The sequence below is a fragment of the Tenrec ecaudatus genome, chromosome 6 (assembly GCF_050624435.1).
Source record: "Tenrec ecaudatus isolate mTenEca1 chromosome 6, mTenEca1.hap1, whole genome shotgun sequence".
NCBI lineage: Eukaryota > Metazoa > Chordata > Mammalia > Afrosoricida > Tenrecidae > Tenrec > Tenrec ecaudatus.
In genome coordinates this window covers 171,015,226-171,037,304 of record NC_134535.1, presented here as the reverse complement: position 1 = coordinate 171,037,304, position 22,079 = coordinate 171,015,226, and the positions used below count along the sequence as shown (strand labels likewise).

General features: G+C 52.1%; 1 protein-coding gene across 17 annotated transcripts in view; it reads right to left on the bottom strand.

Moving 5' to 3' along the window:
- Positions 1 to 22,079, bottom strand: part of KIAA1217 (KIAA1217 ortholog) — a 944,408-nt gene that overhangs the window by 357,475 nt on the left and 564,854 nt on the right. For 3 of the 17 annotated variants that reach the window (XM_075552493.1, XM_075552494.1, XM_075552500.1), the window contains one exon: positions 3,551 to 3,834. In XM_075552493.1, coding sequence (XP_075408608.1) covers positions 3,551 to 3,664 — 114 coding nt within the window. In that variant the 5' untranslated portion in view covers positions 3,665 to 3,834. Of the gene's footprint in view, positions 1 to 3,550; positions 3,835 to 20,260; positions 20,573 to 22,079 lie in introns of those variants that run through there. The other 14 variants (XM_075552496.1, XM_075552489.1, XM_075552488.1 and 11 more) reach the window with 9 other exon arrangements.

Here is a 22,079-nt window from a genome sequence, read left to right as displayed (position 1 = left end):
TCAAACCCACCAGCTGTGCCCGTGAAGAAAGGTGAGGCTGTCTGCGCCCGCGAAGACTTACAGTTCTGGAAAACCTATATAGGGTCGCTATGAGCCAGGCTTGACCGGATGATGGCAGTGGGTTGGGTTTGGTTTAGGTCTCCTAGTCTTTAGATTGGATGGGAAAGCACATCAGATTTTTTTTTAAGTTACAAATGTATGCATGTGCCGTAGTTATATAATATGGTGTCAATTTGAGGACTGAGAGTGTAGGGGTGGAGTCTAGCCTGTCAATCAGGATATAGCCAATGAGGTCTCTGTGTGGGTGTAGCCTTCTCCTGAGGGGTCTGGGAACTCCTGTATTCTCTCCCTGCTCACTCCCTGGGAGACCATCCCTGTGGAGAAGACACATGGAGAGCGGCTGATGGAGCCAGACCTCTGGAGCCGGAGAAGCCACATGGAGACCCCTGCCAGCGCTGAGATGCTTCCACCACCACTGGACCCACAAGACTTCCCACCCAACTGGCCTGTGATCTTCCTGCATTGGACATCATTGCATGTGTTGCATGAGTCAGAAGAGGACTTTATAGATTGGTATCAGACATATGGGCTCATATCAGACCTCTGGACCTGCTCTGGACTGGGCTGGGATGTTTTCTCAATGCTCAATTGCTCTTGTCTAGAAAGCTCTTTCATAGACACATAAGAGTGTCTATGAATCGTTAGCTTTTCCTGCGTTCAGTTTCTTATTTCTGACTGCGCGGATGGCAGTCGATCACTGAGAATTAGTACTAGAAACACGCGTTCCCTTGGTCCACCCAGTATTTTCTCCTTTCTTTCCAGTGGTCAGTTTGTGGAACAACAGTGGCCCTGGTACACCAGATGCCTGACTGTAGCAGGGCCACACCCACAGCAGACGTGGCTGGGACAGATCAAAACACGCGCCCATAGAGTGCTTTCTCCTAAATCCTGCACCCTGACAACCTGCATATTACAATGGAAACCTCCCCCCTCTCCCAACAATAATGGCATCATGAGGACAGTCCACATAGAGATGGTGACAGTCATCCTTACAGTGCTTCTCACACGGAAAAGTCTTGTCGTGTCTGACAGACCAACACCTGTAATTCTCAGGACCCTTAACTCATGGTACTCTGTTTGAAGAATTACCCTCCACACTTAGCCTGGACTCAAAATAAAATCAATTCTCTAGCTTTCTTCCCTCCTTCTGCTGTCCCTAGAGGGGGACAGACAGACACACACACACACACACACACACACACTATCCCTTCCCCTAGGTCAGCGGTTCTCAACCTATGGGTCTCAACCCTTTTGGGGGTTGAACGACCCTTTCACAGGGGTCGCCTGATTCATCACAGGAGCAAAATGACAGTGATGAAGTAGCAACAAAACTAATTTTATGGTTGGGGGGTCACCACCACATGAGGGACTGTATGAAAGGGTCGTGGCCTTAGGGAAGTGGAAAACCACTGCCCTAGGTACTCAGAGCGCAGACAGATTCGAAAAGCGGAAGCCACATTACTTCGCTCAGAAGAGAGTGGAATGATGGGATACCCAAGGATTTTGATGTCCAACGCTTGTAAGACCCCCAACTTATCAGCCAACCATAAGCATACCTTCTCTTAGAGCTTGAGTTCACGTGATCTGGATAAGATATAGTCAACATATGTCACAAAGTGACTCACAGCGAGACACAGTACTCTCTACTGAAGTGGGGAGTAACCCTAGTATTGAAAGAATACTAGGATGCAAATATATTCATTTATCATGATAGGGATATAGGTCAATGTACATATATTTACAGATTAAGTATTAAGATAGGAGACAGGCGTCGGACCTCGACTCAAGCCCTATCTCAACACAAGAACTTTTTGTTCTAATAACCTGTGATGTTCACCTTCCCAACATGATCACTGAAATCAAAATGGGTGCATAAGCAAATGTGGTGAAGAAAGCGGATGGTCCCTGGCTATCAAAAGACATAGCATCTAGGGTCTTAAAGGCTTGAAGATCAACAAGCATCCATCTAGCTCAGAAGCAACAAAGTCCACATGGAAGAAGCACACCAGCCTGTGTGATCATGGAGTCAATGGGATCAGGTATCAGGTGTCAAAATAGCCAAAACAAACAACCATTTCAATGTGAACATGGGGGGTCCAGAGTGGAGACCCAAAGCCCATCTGTAAACAATTGGACACCCCCCACACACACACAGAAGGGTCACAAGAAAGGGCTGATTCAACGAGCGTGCAGTTAAGCACAGACCGAACACACAACATTCCTCTCGTTCCTGAATGCTCCCTCCCTCCCCCATCTGACCCAGTTCTACAGTAAAATTCCAGCTAGACCGGAGCATGTACACTGGTACTGATAAGAAATCTGGACACACAGATAAACCGCTCCTCTTTTCAAAGAGATCAAGGAAGCAGACAAACGTGCAGCTCAATCGCGTTTCAAGTGTTGAAGGCACCGTGATCGAGGGCCCAAGGAAGAGGAGGTCGACTCTGGGAACCACCCTGGCTGGCGGATAAAGCGGAGATGTCAGGGGGCTCCGGCAGAGGCCAGCCTCCACTTGCACGGATCCTTGGACGCCAAGCGAGGTGTCCCGTCCCACAACTAACCGATCTGCCAGAGAAGGGACTTTCATGCGCCGGCCTTGCCTTTCTACGTCAGTGGCAAGGATAACAGCGGCCTGCCTTCCTCCCCAGGCCCCTCGCAGACCACTAAGTGCTCTGGGCTTCGGTTCATCTGGACCCTGCGCTCAGAAGGTCATTCTGACAACATACCAGTAAGGGTCAGGGGAGAGGCACCCACATTTCGCATGGTGCCCCCCTCCCAATCTACGCTGTCTGCTAAAAAAGTAATTGCACAGAGCCCAGAAACAAGACATGTCCCCTACCTGTCTGAAGGGGGGTGGGGCAGTCACGTGGCTGTCCAGCCGACTAGAGAAAACAAGTAGCCGAAGCCGGCAGAAGGCAGTATAGGCAAGAGGAGCCCATCTGTGATTAGAGAGAGAAAAAGCGCTGGAACAAAACCCAGCGCCGGCTTCCTAAGGGGTCTGTCACACGTCTACCGCCCCCTTTTATACCGAAGACGTACGTTCGCTTCTCAGCTTGCAGTGTGTGGTGCTCAACTCGCAGGGCCATGTGACTGGAAGAGGCACGCTGGGATGCGGGGATGAGGACACAGATGGCACACGTGCCGTGTGGTTCTGTCGAGCCGGTGCCACCCCTGCATCCCTTTGCTACGTGCATGTTACCCACGGTCGGTCCCCTGCTTTACTCAGGGAAGTGGTGACTTCTTCATCGCCTGGCCTACAGAAAAGTGGCTGAGGCAAAACGCAGGGACACAGGCTCGCCGGGTCTTTCCTGGGGGGACAGAGCCGAGCTCTCAGGTCAAACCTTTCCAACAGGTCGGCTCTGGCCGAAGCCTGAAAGAGCAGACTCAGCACTAGAAGGCACAGTGCCCTCGTGCGTCTGTCCCCTCTGCATGGCGGGGCTCCTTTTGGCCCCGGTGCTGGCATGGGTTTTGCAAAGACAAGCGTTCATACCTGGTCCCTCAGCCTCTCCTGGTGGCCCATGATGGCGGTGGCATGGTGGGGGTATTTCTGCTTCAGATGCTCCAGGAAAGCTTCTCTCTTCCTGTCCATCTCCGATGTTTGCATTCCCAGGATTTCTTTGGAACTTCGGGGCCCGCCTAGGGTGTGCCGCCTGGGGAGGCTGCGGGAAGACTTGGAAAGCGAGGCGGGGCCTTTGCCATTAGAAAGGCGTTCCTTGGGGCGGCGACATTCTGCATCTTCTAAGGAGGTGACATGCAGATTGCCTTTTCCTTGTTCTGAAAAACAGAAAAGAAAGAAAAAAAAATTACAGTTCGCAAATTAATGATTTTGCTCCAGAAGCCTCGTTTACAGAATGCCAAGAGGGTTTGTGGCAGCCGTTAATGTGTGACTGCGACCTCAGAGGGAGTTTCCTCTGCATTTTGCAGAAATGAAGGAGGGGGAAGAAGAAGAAAAAACACATACCCAACAATCAAAAGAAATACGACAAATCAGAACTCTGCCATGGAAGATACTTTCCAACACCTGCTCCTCCACCACCCCCCACCCCCCTGAGGCATTCACAGCAGAACTACGTGGTCAGGCTAGATGTTTGCAAGCAACTAGGTTACCCCTTACCCTCTGCTGTGGTTTAAGGAAGATACTGCCAGGTGTTCAGCCTATGTCTCTACTAGTCATGACAGTTTCATCCTGGCATCAGGAGAGCTGTCAATACACACACACACACACACACACACACACACACATATATATACATATGCACATATATATATGGTTTCTGAAACATTTTGTTTTTGTTTTTCTGAAACATTTGCTTTATTCCCTAAGGCCAAACACTATGTGAATGCCCTGCACATAGTGGGCTAATCACTGAAATGACACCCCCTATTAGCATACACCGGAAATTCAATCCCCTCCTATTAGCATACACCAAGGGAGCAGAAGAGTATTACTGGAGGGAAGAAGCGAGCATAAAGTAAAAGTTTCGGCGCTTTTCTCTTGAAGCGGGCTTTCTTTCCCTAAACCATCGTAGGGGCGCAGCTTTGAAGAAGATGTCGTTCGCACTAACAGAACCTACAGCCCCTCCCTCTTCCCAGGCCTTCAAGGGGCAAGGTCATTTCTCCCGAGAGCAGATGAACTGCAGCAGCCAATAGCAGGGCTGAGAACACAGGGCACAACGAAACCCAAACCTGTTCCCACCGAGTGGCTCAAGGCGCAGACACGGGTGTCAAAAGCCCAACGGATGGGGCTCCATCAAGTCTGCAGGGTGCTGAGCTGTCCGAAGAGAAGGGCTTTCTTACCAGTTGGCTTAGGATCTGAACCAACGGCCTTCTGGTTAGGAAGTGAGCACTTAGCCACTGAGTCACCCCGCAGGACAACTCTGAGTCATAGCAGCCCGGCGTACAACAGAAGCAAACACTCCACGGTCCTGCCCCATCCTCGCAATTGTTCCTCTGCTTGGGCTCCTTGTAGACGCCACTGTGTGGATCCATCTGTTGGAAGATCCCCCTCTGCCCATACTTACCAGGGACAACGGTGGGATTTCAACTCCCATGAAGAGCTAATAATCTTAGACACCCACAGGACCATCGACTCTGTCCTACAGGATCCCTGTGAGTTGCCATTTATGGGCATGGCAGTGGGTTTTCTGCTGGTGTCAACCTGAGACTATAAAGAGTAAAGCGGTGGAGTTTAGTCTGTCAATCAGGTTGCAGCTTGATGACCTCATTTGGAGGTTCCACAGAGAAAAATTGCTCGCTGGAGGCCAGACCCACACTCCCTTTGAGACATTCCTGTCAATGAACCACATAAAGAGCGCCAGAGCCCTGGAGCTGGAGGAACCATGTAGAGACCCCCGCCAGCACTGAGCTACTTCTATCGCCGCTTGATCATCTGGCATCATTGCATGTCTGTGTGAGTCTAAAAAGTTAATGTATGGACTAATATCACCATATGGGGTAATACTGGACTTGGACTGATCTAGACTGTGCAAGGATGTTTTCTAAATGTGCAATTGCTTTTTGATATCAAGTGCTCTCGGATACACATATGAGTGTCTATGAATTTGTTTCTCTAGTGAACCCAGACTAACCCACAAGCATGGTGTCCTTTCCCAGGGCCTGGACAAATGTCCAAAGGACGGCAATAAAGTCTGCTTTGTTTGTTTGCCAGAGCCAGACTGTGGTACTTTCCATTTTATTCACCAAGACTCTCATTCAAGGGCACCAATGCCTCCCCGTTTCCTCATTCATTGCCAAGCTCCCTATTGCACGCGAGGCAATGTAAACATACCATAGGCTGGGCCTCGCAGGCCTTAGGACTCACAGTGGCAGCTTTGGTCTTTCATACTCAAAATAGATGATACACAGCAGATCTGTCCAAGGCCCTATGCCCTATAATTTTTGACTGCCCTTCCATAGAGAATCTGAGTGTGTTAGTCCGGGTAGACTAGAGAACCAAATTCATAGACACTTGATGTCAAAGAGCAATTGTACATTAAGAAAACATCGCAGCCCAGTCCAGATCAAGTCCATACGTCTTATATGAGCCCACACGTCCAGTGCCAGTCTGTAAACTCCTCTTCAGACTCATGCAGCCATGCAATGACGCCGAGTGCAGGAAGCTCACAGGCCAGTGGGTGGGAAGTCTTGTGGATCCAGTGGTGGTGGAAGCATCTAAGCACTGGTGTGGGTCTCCGCACTCTGAGGAGGTGCTGGGTGGCATCAGCATAGCTCCAGTGTGTCTTGTCAACAGGAATGTCTTGCAGGGAGTGAGCGTGTGTCCCACCTCCAGTGAGCTATTATCTCCTTTGTGCCTCTAAATGAGGTCATCAAGCTGCGACTAAACTCCACTCCTTCACTCTTACTAGTCCCAAATTGGCAGCAGATTATGTAACTACCACACCGGGTAAACGGAAATCTTAACCAACTGGTCTTGTCTCTGTGTATAATTATGTTGTCTTGCTTAGTTGTGAGGATTTCGGTTTTCCTTACATGATTTGTGATCACTTTGCAGGATGCAGGATTCCATCATCAAGTGCCCCAAGTCATTCAGCATGCAAGGCTGTGTCATCTGCACAAAGAGCTGTCCTGTCCCGGTGTTGCATTTCTTCGTCAATCATCTAGCCCAGCTTCTCGGATCATCTGCTCTGTGCAGAGATAGAAGAAGGTGAAAGGACACCATGCTAACACTCCTTTCCGGATTTTAAGCCATGCAGTAAGTATCCTCTTGCTCTGGTCCCCTGACTTATCTCTGGGTCTGTGCGCAGGTCCCATGGGAGCATGATGAAGCGTTCTTGGAATCCCCTCTTTTTGCAACGTCATCCAGTTTGTTAGGACTCCACATGGTTGCGCTTCTTCATATGGCCCACAAGACACAAGCAAGCATCTTCCCGGCAGCCTCTGTCTTTCAGCCAAGTTCCGTGTGATGTTGCCCCAGTCTCCCTCATGCCAGGTCCTCTTCTGAATCCAGCTTGGGATTCTGGCAGCGCCCTGACACGGTAGTGGTACAACCATCAAGGAATGATCTTCAGCACAAGTTTACGTACTGGGGTACGAAGGACTCTTGGAATGCCGGGCAGGCATAGAATCTTCTCGTTCAGTCCAGAAGACAGGACGGGGGTGTCAGGTCTGGCTATGCCCATGCACTCAGCAAAGGACTCGTTGCTGTCAGGCACTCGGACAGCGATGGAGAGGAGTCAGGCACATCAGAAACTTTTCAGGGGCTCACAGGCCCTTCCGGAGAGACGTTCTTGCCACGCAGACGCGGAACAGCATATCCCGGGGAGAAGGACGAGGCAGAACCTCTCCTGAGTGAAAATTGACCTCCCTCAATCCCATTTCCCTCATGAACAAAGCGAAAGGCATTTGCATCAACATTAGTTATGGAGAGGCCTCTAGCTCTGCATCCTTTAAAACTATACATATTTTTGAAAATTCAAATAATACACAACATGCTAGATTTTTTATCTAATGTAATTTATTTATTTAAAAATCATTTTATGGGGGGTCTCTTACAGCTCTTATAACATGCTTGATTTTTTAAAATCTTTTTTTTCCTAAAAAAATCATTTCATTGGGTCTCGTACAGCTCTTATCATAATCTATACATCCCATCGTGTCAGGCACATTTGTACGAATGTTGCCATCATCATTTTCAAAATGTTTTCTTTCTATTTGAGCCCTTGATATCAGCTCCTCCTTCCCCACCTTCCCTCCATCAGGAACCCTTGATAATTTATGACTTTTCTTTCATGTCTTAAACCAACCGCTGTCTCCCTTCCCCCCCTTTTCTGTTGTTCATCTCCCTGGGAAGGGGTTATATGTAGATCATTGTGATCGGTTCCCCCTTTCTCCCCCCACCTTCCCCTTACCTTCCTGGTATCGCTACTCTCATTATTGGTCCTGAGGGGAACATGCTGGATTTTTAAAACCCCACTTTTAAAGGTTACTTTGGACATCCTAAAAATTAAAATGTACATTTTTTGCATCACCAGAACAGATCCAGAAGGGCTCATTGGCCAAAGATTTGTCTTTAAAAAGGGAAGTGCAGACAAGTAGAGCCAAGCCTGGAGAGTCTGCTGGGGTACCAGCCCATCACACCTGTAGCGAAGGTAAGCAACAGTGTCCAGAACATAGGCATACCCTTGCTCCCCTAGAGGCAAGGCTGCCCAGGGAGTCCCCCTTGACTGCCTAGAAGCATCTGAGTGCTAGAACTCTGGGTCCAGTGAGCTTTGAGTTAGACGCTGTCAACACTGTCCCCTCAGGCTGTCTTCCCTGGCGCAGCCTCCCACCACTCAATGCCTGTTCTGGGAATGATTTTGTTCTCATTTGTTTACACTTTTCCCTTCCACTTCTCATCGCCTTGCTAATTATAGTGTCTCCATCAGACAGCGTGAGCAAAGAGCCCCGATAGTGGATTCTGCCACTTGCCCTTAGTTCCAGCACTAAGTGACTTCAGCCGTCCCTCCCGGGGAGGTTCCCTGACATTGCATGTAGCTGGGGGGCTTTCGCTTCTCATTATGTGCAGGAGGAAAATGAGGCTGTCTATTCCCATGAAGACTTGCCAGTCTCCAAAACCCACAGGGGCAGGTCTGCCCCCGCTATAGGGTCGCCGTGAGTCAGAACTGACTCGATGGCAGTGTGTTTGCTTTACTTTGGTTTGTGATCATGCTGCACGATGTGGAAGTTTTGATCATACCGCATGATCTCGCAGTCACCGAAAGATTAAAGGCAACCCCACTGCCTTCCAGTCCAGCTCTGCAGGACAGAGAATGCCAGGAGTCAGAGTGAGAGCTACGAGTGCCACCTGAAGAGGAGCGTGCTGATCTCATGGGTGGGAGTGTGCGCCTGGGCACAAGTTTTGCATTTCAGCCCAAACTGCTTGGCCACGTGCTATAACGATGTGATATTTTAAGTGGATTTTAAAAGTTGCCTTTGGCACCATTAAGGAGCCTGGTGGCATTGATGGCGCACGCATCGGGGGCCCCAACTACAACCAGATCAGCGGTCCCAAACCAACAGCGGCTCCCAGGGAGACACACAGAGACAGGAGGCTCTCTCTTCCCGGGAAGAGCCGCAGCCTCAGAAACCCACTGGGGTCACGTCTCGGGGGTCGCTCTGAGTCGGGATGGGCACGATGGCAGTGACATCGTGGAAATGTGCTTTGACGGTATCTAGGACAGGCGCCTTCATTAACAAGAGAGTGTCTGTGAAGAGCTGACACCAGCCTGTGGGCGCCACACACGAACATACGCACACACACACATCCATCACAGCGGGGCCAGAACGCTGCCAGCTGCCTGGCTGGGCCACACACCCGGATAAGCGCTGCTGTTTCATCTGAGGCTCCTCAGAGGTCAGCAGAGCGGGAACAGTGTGCTCCTCGGAGACAGAGACAGGGAGGGAGGGGAGCGTTTTCCACATTCCTCTGGGAAAGACTCTGGAAATGAGCTAGAACGGGAGAGGGGCAGTCACAGTCCGTCTTCTGCTAACATTAACCTCTGAGCGGCCCTAAGGCGCCAGACGCTAAACCTCCATCCATCCGTCTCTGAGCTTTTCGCTGGGCCGCTCCCTCTTCCTATTTCTGTCCTTTCCTCTGCGGTGTGTTCAAATCAGCCTCCCCGTTGCTTAATAGGTGCCCCGTGCTCCTCACGGACGCAGACACTGCGTCCACGGTGAGTGGAGGAGCTGTAAGGCGAGTTGCTGGCTGAGCCTGTGCCTCCCACTCCACCGCCCTGTGGTCGTTTCATCATCTGATGTCAACTTAAGAGGATTAAGAGGGAAGGGGTGGAGTTGAGCCTGTCCATCAGGTGGCTGCTTGATGACCTCATGTGGAGCCGCTACAGAGATAAATAGCTCGCTGGAGGTGGGGCACACAGTCTGCCTGGGAAACTTTCCTGTTGACAAGCCACATGGAGACCCACGCCAGCGCTGAGATGCTGCCACCGTCAGTGGCTCCACAAGACTTTCCACCCACTGGCCTGTGATCTTCCTGCACTCGGCGTCATTGCATGTGTTGCGTGAGTCTGAAGAGGACTTAATGGATTGGTATCTGACACACGGGCTAATATCGGACTTCTGGACTGGGCTGGGATGTTTTCTCAATATTCAAGGACTCTTGTAAATGAAGCTCACTCTTATACACATATGAGTGTCTATGAATTTGTTTCTCTAGTCCACCCGGACTAATACCCCCCACCCCCACCCACCTCAGACCACCTGCTCCCTCACCAGCACTCACGACTGCCCAGCCTCACTTGGCCACTCTAACAGGCATCCTTGGCACCTGTGTTAGAGAAACAAATTCACTGACATTCATGTGTATAAGGAAGAGCTTTATGTACAAAAGCAATTGAATATTGAGAAAATAGCCAGCCCCGTCCAGATCAAGTCCATGAGTCTGAGATTAGCCCACATGTCTGATACCAGTCTATACATTCTTCTTTAGACGCACAGAACACATGCAATGACCCAAGTGCAGGAAGATCACAGGCCAGTGGTGGAAAGCCTTGTGAGCCAGTGGCAGTGTGAACATCTCAGTGCCAGTAAGGGTCTCTACGCGGCTCCTCCAGCTCCAGAGCTCTAGTGTAGCTCCATGTGTCTTGTCAACAGAGCTGTCTCGCAGAGAGCCTGTCTCCTGCCTCCAGTGAGCTTTTTACCTCCTTAGCGGAGGTCATCCAGCTGTGACCTGATTGACAGGCTAGACTCCACCCCTTCACTCGGCAGCCTCAAATTGACAACAGTTTATGTCACGACCACAGCACCTCAGTCTTTAGTGTTCCAACCCAGTTAGCTTGCGCACAGGAGTTCTGGTGGCATAGTGGGCTTGGTTACCTGTTGGGCCACCAACCGCAAGGCCAGCAGTTCGAAACCCAACAGCTGCTCCGAGGGACACAGATGAAGCCTGGGACCCCAAAGGGCAGATCCATTCTGCCCTGTCGGGTCTCCATGAGTCAAAGTTGATTTGATGGCAGTGATCTTGGCATTCATTCATTCATTCGTTAATTCATTTATGGTGTGTTTGTGCAAATGGTTCACACACTCTGCTGCTATCAGCTCGAGCTCACCCACAAAGAAACCTCGGGAGGAAAATCTAGACATCTACCCCGGTCCTCCCCAATCCAGCCACTCTGAGGATTCAGAAAACCCTGGGGGGGGAGGGTCACGGTCCTCCTAGGGACACGCATGGGGTCACCATGAGTTGCGTGTGATGATGAACTGGTTTGGAAGTAGGACTTGTCAGCGTCCACGCCCGAGGGAGAAGCAACAATGCACGTCATTCTAGCCACCAGGAAGGAAGCAGGGTCTTATTCAGCTGAAGAGAAAAACAGAAACTGGGGTACACACAAATGAGAGAGCAAGAGGGCAGAGGCTGTTCGTGATAATGCCACAGCTGGGGTCAGAGCTCCCAGAGCCCCGCCAATGCCACGGGAATCGAGAAAAGTTCAAGGACAGACAAGCCAGGCCACAGAGAGCAGAAACACGGTTCTAGTTCTTGTTTTGCAGGGTGCTTCGGCCCTGCTGTTCGAACATGGGTGGGTCTCGAGGCCTGCTATTCTGGGAGTCCGTGACAGGCCCAACAACGAAGCTGCAGTCTGGACACAGGGCTTGGGAGATGCTGAAAGGCAGTCCTGTTTCCCTTTCCAGCCCCGCCCAACCTCTGCCACAGCCCAGAACCATGGCTCTCTGTAGCTCACTTGCAGTAGGAGCTACAACGGACCAGCAGCCCCTCCACCACTCCCTAACCCAAAGGAAGGTTGGGGGCTCGAAGCCTACAGCCACTCCACGGGAGAAAGTGAGGCAGTCAGCTTCTGTAAAGTTGGACAGCCTAGGGAAACCACGTGGAGCAGTTCTCCGCTGACCTGTAGGGTCATGGAGACTCCTGGCACGGACTCGGTGGTGGTGGGTTAGCATAGGGCTGGGGAGAAGAAGGCAGGGCTGACCAAGCAATGCACCTTTGACTTTCCACAGAGCTCCCAAGTGGGCCGCAGGCATGGTGGAAAGCAAAAGTAGAAATGGAGGCAGAGACCGGACAGGCAGAGGACGGAGGGAGATACCTTAACCAAAGGGAGACACCCCCGGGCAAGTTGTGTGGGCAACTGCAGAGGCTGCCCCAACTGGCCCTTGGCCTCAGCTGCTGCATCCTGCAAGCAGCCAATGCCACGTTCCACCTGCCAGCCAGTGAAGGGCACCGGTGGTGGTGGCGGCATCTCTGATTTCAAGTCCAGGTGGGCAGCAGCCTCCGAGGGAAGGGATCCTGCCCCTTCCTCAGTGTGGTGAGCGTGTGTGTACCACTTAGTGTTTCCACAGCCCCGGGGGTGGCGTGGGTATGCGTTGAAACCACCAGCAGCTCTGAGGGGCCAAGGATGGGCTTCCTACTCTGGGAACACAGTTGCAGTCTCCGAAACCCCACCTGCAGTGGTGGTGGGGGTCGCTACAAGTCAGCCTGGATTAGTGAGTTAGTTTGGGTGGGGGTCTGATTCGCAAATCGAGATTCACGACGAGCATCGTGTTGTCCAGCCATCTCTACCGTCCGTTTCCACGTGTCTGCATCACCTTGAATGAAAATCCAGTGTCCCGCCCCCCCCCCCACACACAAGGGCTTCTCCTTTCCCTCACGCTTGTGGTAACCATGGCTACGCTTTGGTATCTGTCAGTTCATCTGCCTGTTCGAGATAGGTCACGTGTGCGGGATCCTAGAACACCTGCCCTTCGATCATCGACATAAGGCATTCAGGGTTCACCATGTTGCAACATGGATCGGGGGCCTCGTTTCTGTTTGGGGGAGTAAGCAGCACTCCCCTGGGAGGATGTGCACATATTGGTCTCTTCATTCGCCTGGTAAGAGACTCTTAGGCATCTCCGCCTTTCAGCTGCTGTGAGTGGAGCCACCATGGACCTGGGATGTACAAGTACTTGCTTGCCCTCCTCTTCCAGGTCTTTCTTCAATTCCACCACCTCCCGGAGTGGAATTCTTGGACCGTAGGGTGTGGTGTAGGTTACGGCGCTGGGCCGATCACCTCAAGGTCAGCAGGTTCTAAACCACCAGTCCATCCGTGGGTGAAAGATGGCATTTTCGACTCCCGGGAACAGCTACAGGCTCAGGAAACCTTACAGGGGCAGGTCCACTTGTCCGATAGGGTCGCTATGAGCTGGGGGCCCACTTGATGACAGTGAGTTTTAGTGGAATTACATTCATTCTAGGGGACACTTAAGGAGGGCCTCGTTTCTTTACCTAGGCACTGCCGATGAGTTCTCTAACACGCTTTTTAAAAGGTGCTGAGGGAACGCTGTCAGGAGTTGTCTGTTTTGTCCGGCTGCACAACCCATCTGGGCAGACGATGGAAGAAATCATACAGCCCGCGCCCTGCAGAACATTGCTCAGCCACGGACAAACCACCTACCCATCAGTTGCCCCAGCAGCCCCCGGAAGGCCCATCATATTAAATGCCCTACGGAAAACCGATGGTCAGTAATAACACAGGGGCACGGCTTTGTGATGTGTACCAGAGCATGATGACCGCTCCACTCCTAGGTCAATGATGCTTGAGTGCATCTGGAAATGTTTCTTTTGTGTCGTCCGAACACAGAAAGGTGCATCCTGTACTCCCGACTAAGACAACCACTTGACTAACAGCTGTCAGACACAGACTGTGTGTTAAGTCTTCCAACGTGCAGGAACAAACTCCATCTCAAGACAGGCTTGGGGGCCTTGGGCTAATTTTGGTCACTGCAATGCGTCCAGGAGTGATGCGTGCCACCTCCTCGTCATCCTCGTCTCGAACCTCTTTCTTCAGGTTCTCTCTGTATCCTTCCCCAGGTAGACCGCTGAAGTTCAACCACTGGACACCTCCAGGGACTCATAAGAACCGGTGGACAAGCTTGTGTCCCCTAGTCTTTGCCTGCAGGAAGGCCACCCGGGAAGTCCCCCTGACCAGGAACACCTCCAATTCCCTGTTTGGGAAGGAGACCTTAATCCCGATTGTGACACAGCAAGTACACAGTCCATCCACAAAGCGGGCAGAGGAGGAACAATATGCTCCTCAGCTTCCCAGCACCCTTGTGAATGCCATAAAGACCACTGGGGCAGCTACATCATCTCCTGTCAACTTGAAGGAATGGGGTGGAGTCTAACCTGTCAATCAAGCCATAGTCAATGAGGCCTCTGTGTGGGCATGGCTTTCTCCTGAGGATTCTGGGAACTCCTGTCTTCCTCCAGGGAGGTGGGACACACACTCTCCCTGGTGAGACATTCCTGTTGACAAGCCACATGGAGCTAGCTGAGGCAGCCAGAGCCTGGAGCTGGAGAAGCCACGTGGAGACCCACGCCAATGCTGGGATGCTTCCACTGCCACTGGGTCCACAAAACTTCTCACCCACTGGCCTGTGATCTTCCTGCATTTGGGTCATTGCATGTGTTGCGTGAGTCTGAGGGGAATTAATAGACAGGCATTGGGCATATGGGCTAATGCTGGACTTGATCTGGACAGGGCTGGGATGTTTCCTTAATGTACGATCGCTCTTTATAGAAAGCTCTTTCTTATACACACACGAGTGTCTATGAATGTGTTTCTCTCGTCAACCCAGACTTACACAACCACCATCACACACAAACCGACAGAAGAAATGGCAGCAGAACCCAGGCCCGGTGTGCTCTCCACGGAGGCCCAGCACAGGAAGTGCACGGTGACAGGAGGTTCCTGGTCCACACCTCACGCAAAAGAGGCACAGCTTCTCCCTGATCCAGATAAGCCCATTCCCGGGTCAAGTGCTGAGCAGGTGATTTACTGATCCAAGCAAGTACTTCAGTGCCTGCTCAGATCCCTGAGGGAGTTAGGAGACAGTGTGGATAGACTTCATTTCCCTCCCCCCACAGTGGAGCCCCAGTTATCGCCAGGGAGACAGAGAACCATCGAGAACCTCCCATGGAAATGCCATGGGGTGAGAAGGCTTTGGAAGAGGGGTCAGGAGAGGAGGGCATGGTCTCAGGGGCGCTACTCCCCCAGGGCGGACTTCTGAGCAGAGACCACCGACAGCACTGTAGTGGGGGACCTGCAAATTCTAATGACCTTCAAGCGCAGGGGCAGCTGGAGATGGAGGGGGGAAGCAAGTGGGTTGGCAGAACTTTCCCTGTGTAGGAGTGTGAAGACCCCAGGGGCAGAGTGTTGGGAGCAGATGGGGGAATTCCTCGTCACCCCTCTTGTCCTTCAAAAGCAGCGCGATGGAGCCGGATTCAAACCGCACCAACCCCAAGCAAGTGCCTAATCCTGCAAAGCGCATGCTGCAATGCCCCCGTGAGTGGTTATTTATCTGGAAGCCTGGCTATTCAACCACGGGAGCCTCATTGTTTCCAGCTCTCCTTGAGGCGACCGTATGTCCCAGTTTGCCAAGTAGGGCTCTGCATCACAACTGTTGTCCTAACGAAATTATTAATAGTGTCCCCTTTTCCTCTCAAAAGGAGACTGCTTTGGACAATACGTTACATGACCAGCTGGGGGAGGGACCCCCGATTTCCAAGTCTGAGGGTAATGCGATCAGGCTCTCCTCTAACAAAGACAGTTGGAGCGCCTTCTACCATGTCCGTCCGGGACTCGGGTGGTGCTGGGAATGCAAAGATGACTCCGACAAGGTGCTTGCCCCAGAGTATCACATGGCGCTTGGGTGAAACAGAGACAGAAGCCCACACAAGAGAGCACCCTGGTAGATGGGGACATGTGGTACTGTGACCGGTGCTGCTATTGGGGACACTGGCCTGTTGCATGGTGGTCCACAGGCGGTACTCCCTCTCCACGAGCCATGGAACTGAAGGCACCATGCCTCTTGCCCGGCATCCAATTGTCATCTGCCCTCAGCCGGTCCTGCCTCAGAGACACTCTCCAGGACAGAGAAGGTCCCCACCATGTTTTCCTGGGCGGTCATCTTCCAGGCAGCTGACATGTCAGGTAGCCAGGTATAAGGACAGGGGGCTTGTCCCTCCCATGCCTGTAAAGCTCCCCCCACCCCCTGAGGAAGTTGGAAAGAAATCAGGCGACCATTGAAAACCTATGAAGACCCCAAACTGAACATGCTCAGACACAAGTTCCCGAGAACCAAGTCAAACCATTCTCTTGGGCACACCCACCTGAGGTACATCACACAGGAGGGCCTAACTCAGTCAATGAGGTCAACCAAGACCATCAACTGTGCCTCCCCAGCCGGAGGCTTGAACTATCCTGGCTGTGGGAAGGCCTCTCTCACATGTACCCTGCTCTTAGTCAACAGCAGGTGGAAGGTGAGGGTCTCTCTACCCCTATGTGGGCACACAGGCGCCTGCTCTGGGCCAACTTGGGGCCCACAGCCGCTTGGTCCCCATGCTCTTGGTCTCTGGGTGTGCATGCTTTTAACCTCTAGGTTCTTGGGCTTGTGGGGTAGGATCTGCCCATGTGGGGTGCTCTTTTCCACGTGGTTGTTTCTGCCCAGTGGGGAACCCCAACACGGATCCCGCGCGGCTTGGCACGCTTCCCAGAAATGGCTGGTGCCCTTTTGAGACCATGACACCTGAAACTTGTCCTGTCCTCCACAAAAACCCACTTGGATCACATGATGCGCTTTGGCGTGAATTCTTTGTGCATGTGAAGCAAAGGACCGAGGTGTACCCCACTCCAGAAACCTAACAGATCCACAGGTGCTTTCACCTGCAAAGCCAGTAGGTATGGCTGAACCACTGACCTCTCCATCAGCAGCCGAGCGCTAACCCACCGTGCCTCCCCAGAAGTGCGCGTCCAGCCGCATCGTGTGCACCCAGAACTCACAGGACTTTACAAAGCTAACCTGGGGTTTTAACCGCTCTTCACAGGATCTCCAGCTACCTATCCCCAACTTCCCTCATCCCCATACACTTAAGTCCCCCCCCCCTTCCTCTCCCCCTCCTTCCTTGGACCTGTCTTTCTCCACACACATCCAATCCTACGGATCTTTACAGTTCCCAGAACTCACTTCCTCTCTGTTAGGTGGAGACAGGGGGGAGGATGAGTCAGGGAAAAGGCGGAGGGAGTCACAGACACCCAAACAGCCATCAATCCCTCCTCTTGGAAACCTAATTCGTTTGTTTCTCAATTCTAACACACCCAGGGGTTTTCTGCATCCTCCTGCCCAGTAAACACTCTCATAGGCTCCTCCCTCCTCCTCCCCCCTCCTCAATCCCCCTTCCTTAGGTAAATAGCAGGAGACCCTGTGGCACAGTGGGCTATGCGTTGCGCTGCTTAACAGCAAGGCCAGCAGTTCAAAACCACCAGATGCTTGGCAGAAGGAAGATGAGGCTTTTTTTATCCCATGAAAGTTTACGGCCTGGGAAACCCCCCAGGGGCAATTCTGCAATGTTCTCTAAGATCTTGATGAGCTGGAATCTACTAGATAGTAATGAAGAGGGGTGGGGGTGGGGGGAAGAGACTGACTGACTTTGTTCTGCCAGCTACTCAGAATAGTTCTTGATCTTTCTTACAAGTCCAGTCCAATCTTTTGGCAAATTCTGAGGATCTTGTCTTCACGGTGCATCTAGAATATTGACTTCTTCACCACCTGGCTGTACTACCCACTGGGGCAAGCCAGAGCCTGGTTTACTGTGGAAACCTCCTAACCGACTTTCCTGCCGCTGCCCAACCTCCGCCCCCTCCTCACCCTTGGTTTACTTTCCACAGAGTAACCCAGCAGGACCCTGGTAAAAGACAAGTGGAGACCAAGTCACCATTCCCTCCAATCCCTCCAGCCCCACCCAGCCAAGGACAAAAGCCTGCATTCCTGCCCAACTCCCACAACCCCAAAGTACTGTTGGCCAGGGTTTCCATCTCAATGTTTTCATTTTTTCCTCCTAGGTTCGGGGAGTGGACTCTGAGAGGGTTAGCTCCTTGCTGTTCTGCTCCCGGCCTGGCCTGGCAATTCTAACTCCCAGAGAGCTGCCTGTTGGTTTCCTCAGCTCCTTCTGCTTCAGCCTGCATGCCACTCTCTGGAGGCTCCCTCTGACCACAGCACTTAAGTTTTGCAATCTCCCAGAGCCTCCCCCTCCCTTTTCCTGTCTTATCTCCCTCTAATGGGTTGTCAGGGAAAAACAGTGCAGAATCAGTGAATGCAAACTTCAAATGGGCAGTGGGGGGGAGGGGGGGAGGGACCTAAATGTGTCCCCAATATTGCGGATTTCAAAACAAAACACTGTCATTGAGTCAATTCTGGCTCATTGCAAGTCTACCTGTAGCTTCTGGGAACATAAATCTCTACTGGGAAGGACTTTCCTTCTCTGAGAGACTGGTAGGTTTGAACCGCTAACCTTGGGGTTAGCCGTCCAACATTGGAGCACTAAGCCCTATGTCCCAAATAATGTATGGAGGATGCTTACTCGAAAGGGTGACCGCTGTCTACCTGAAACACACCTTTAACTTGGGCGTCCTGTGTTTTTAGTTGCTAACTCTAACAACCTGAACTTCTAACATGCAACCTATTTTACCTATTTGGTCACTGTGCTTCCTAATACTCCCTCCTAGACTCCCCCCGTGCCCCACCCCAACCCCCAACTCAACCCTTAGGGTGGAAGTTCCATGCAAATTGTCTCTTGTTGGCTGAATTTTCACTTCTGGATGGCCAGCGACTATATCACACCATGACCAAACTTCCTGCCATCAGGGTGAGTGGATTTCAAATCAGAGTGACACCATGGGGCAGGGAAAACTGCCTCTGGCTTCCCGAGTCTGTAAATCTTCATGCGAGTGGAAAACTTCATCTTTCTCCCATGGTGGCTAGTGGTTTTGAACTGCTGACCTTGTGACTAGCAGCCCAATCGGTAACCTGGTACACCACTGGGGCTCCCTAGTGGCTACTTAGAGACGTTCAATGTCCACTGAGTGAATGAATGGCGTGATCACCTCACCGTGCTTCCCTCAGACTCCCCCCTGCCTCCCCACCACTGTTGGGCTTATTCAGGATTGGCGGTCTCTCAAACGGGGTACATTCTAATGGCCGCTGTAGATTTCAGGTCGGTTTGTCTTAGGGAGGCCTATCCTGGGAATGAGGGTGGGTTGGGCTGGGCTGGTTCCTCCTGGACCCCACTTACTAATTGGCCACAGAGAGAGTGCTCTGTTCTGAAGCCCAGATGGAGAAATCTAGAGCCCCGATTCTAAGACTCAGGGATTCTCCAGCGTTTGCGCAGCTCAGGGCTTCCTGCCTTTTAGTGGTGGTTTTCCATCTCCCGTAATTGCAGTTGGTTCTTGGTTGTGCATTTTCTGCGTGGATGAGTCATGTGTTACTTCCCTTATAGCATTATTGTTTTCAAAGCACACACCTTTTCCCCTGTGCATAATCCCTTACTCCCACGCAGAGCGCTGCACCACAGCGTGGATTTTAGTGATAACTGGCCCCTGGATGAACCGGGGCCGCAGGCTGGCTCAGGATTGTGTGCCCATTGTAGACGTACAGCCTCTGGTTCTATGTGGTGGGGGGGGGGGGCTGGCATGATGGGCACCAACCCGTGGAGGGCAGAAGGGCTCTCTCCACAAAGCCAGGAGCACTGTGAAACGTCTTTGGAACAAAACAGGCGGCTGGAAACTTCCCTCCTCCGGGAAACTCCGTGTATTAAGAACACAGTTCAAAGGAATCTGAGAATGTAGCCTCAAAACGCTACAACACACTCCCAACTCGTGAGCGAACGCGTTAAGGAAGAATCGCGGCAAAGTGATCCGCTCCAGATGCAAACAGCAAGTGCCTTCTGCACAAAACTGCCCCTTCCCCTGCTGTTCCCCTAAAGCTGCTCGGAAAACTCCTGAGGGCTCGGCGGCTCGAAAGTACTGGAATACGTGCAGACTGGGTTTGCTTCCTGGGCAAGCGCAGCAACCAATGAATGGAAACGCAGCCGACCTAGAGCGAGTGCTCTTCCCCAAACCCGAGGCTCGCTCCCCGGGTGGCGCGGCGAGCGAGCGCCACGCTGCTCACGCACGCAGCACAAACCGACTGGCTCGCAGTGCCCCCCGAATGTGACCTCCCGGCGCCACCTCCTCCCTCCGGCCACAGGTCATCAAGCCAAGCTCAGGGAATCCGAGCCCTGTGCGCAGTGTGGGGAACCCCGACCACCAGGAGCACTGGGCTTTGCTCTGCCACCGCCCGGGCTCGGGTTCTAAGAAGCAGCCGGCGACCGCGGGGCCCGGCGACATGTAACTCCATCTTTGAATGAGCTGGGACTTACCCTGCGTCTGTCTGCCGCCGCCGTCTGCTGAGTAAGGGCGGCCCGGCTCACATTTCCGGCTTTCATTTTCTTCCATTGTCCCTGCCTAAGGCTCCAGCTCCTCGCTCCCCAAACTTCAGAGCGCAGTGCGCAGAGCTCCCAGAAAGCGCCTGGAAAGGGGCCCGGAGGTGGGAGGAGGAGGGTCCCGTGCGAAACCCCACCCCAAACTAGTCTCCAAGACCAAGCAAAGTCTCGCCCCCTCGCTCGAGCCAACTGCATTCCAGGCGCCCGGCCTGCGCGCGCCCAGGTCCCTCCGTGCGCCCCCCTCCCAGTCGTCGGTCGGTCGGTGCGTCCGGACCTCCGAGGGAGGGGTGGGGCCTGGGGTGGGGGGCGCGGCTGCCGCGGCCTCTGGGCTGCCCCCCTGCTCGCGCGCTCTGAGAGGTCCCAACAGGTGACGGACTCTCGCAGCCCGGCCCAGCGCCGCCTGTTCCCACTGCCACCAGCTCCTGGCCTCTGCAGCCAAGCCTTGGGGAGGAAAACATTACACACATGAACAGGGACATGAACCTTTGCTGGGATCCATTTCTCTGGCGCCTAATCCCGGGCACGGAATGGAACCCCCCAAAATAGAGCCATATACATACTTATATAAACAGAAGGCGGAATCCGAATTTTTCAACGGGCCTCCTCCCACCTCCCCACTTTTAAAGCAATGTGCAAGAGAGGACACATGCGGAATTTCATTAAATAAACGTTTAGGGACACCAAGGTGTCGCCGATGTGAGGGTCTGATGGGCACTGCATGTAACCAAGTGAAGGGAGAAATCCCTCCACATCTCCCCCCCCCAAAAAAAGTGGAAAAAAACCAATTTTAGTCACCAACTCTGGAGTTTTAGATTGAGTTTATCATTCATTTGCCTTCTCTTCTCCAAGCCGTCTCTTCTCGCCCCCCCCCAAACACACACACACACACACACACACACACACACACACACACACAGAATTTCTTGACCATCTACCTGAAAGGTAAACTCCTAAATCAACTGCCGAATGTCCTGAGTTAATTACTTTGAAAACATCTGCAATACGATTAAAATGTGTTTCTTTGGATGGGCCAACATACAAACTCTCCTTGAAACTACCTACAAATATTTATTTTGTTCTTTACTCGGTCCTTGAAAAACTGGCAAATTTCCCAGGGAAGCGAAAATAGGAGGCAATGTGTGTGTACACACACACACACATTGGGAAAATACAAGTTAACCCTATGGTTTCTGAAGCTGAAGAGCAACACAGTAACTTAGTAAGAAAGATCTTTGAACCCGGAGTGGCCCCACCATTTAGGGCAGGTCAGGCTGGTCAGGGTGCGACTGACCAACAACAGTCAGCCTGCTGACCTATTTTAGCAGCCATTCAAGCAAGATTTTAGATTAATTTAGATCCAGAATGTGTGTTCATTCAAACAATGGTTGGCCTCTCCTCTCTAGTTTGACCTCGGTCACCTGCATTTTGGCAGCCTGGAGTTTTGTTTTGTTTTGTTTGCCACTTGGGCCAAAAAAAAGTTACAAAAGCCCATGAAGGACAAAGGCTGTCGACCCAACAGAAAGCATCCCCAGGCCAGAGTGAGTTAAAATCCCACAGACAGAGCCTCTGCATCCCCACAGACATTTCCCTGAAATCCAAGATGTGATGAATCTTCCAGAAAGTAAAATCATGCCTTGGCAGTAGGAATATAGGCCCTTGGGCTTGGAGGGCAGGTAACCCAAGGACTCCATGACTTGGCAGTAAGATTACTAAGTCGTCTTGACTTAAAAGGAGGCCTGGTAGCACAGTGGTTATA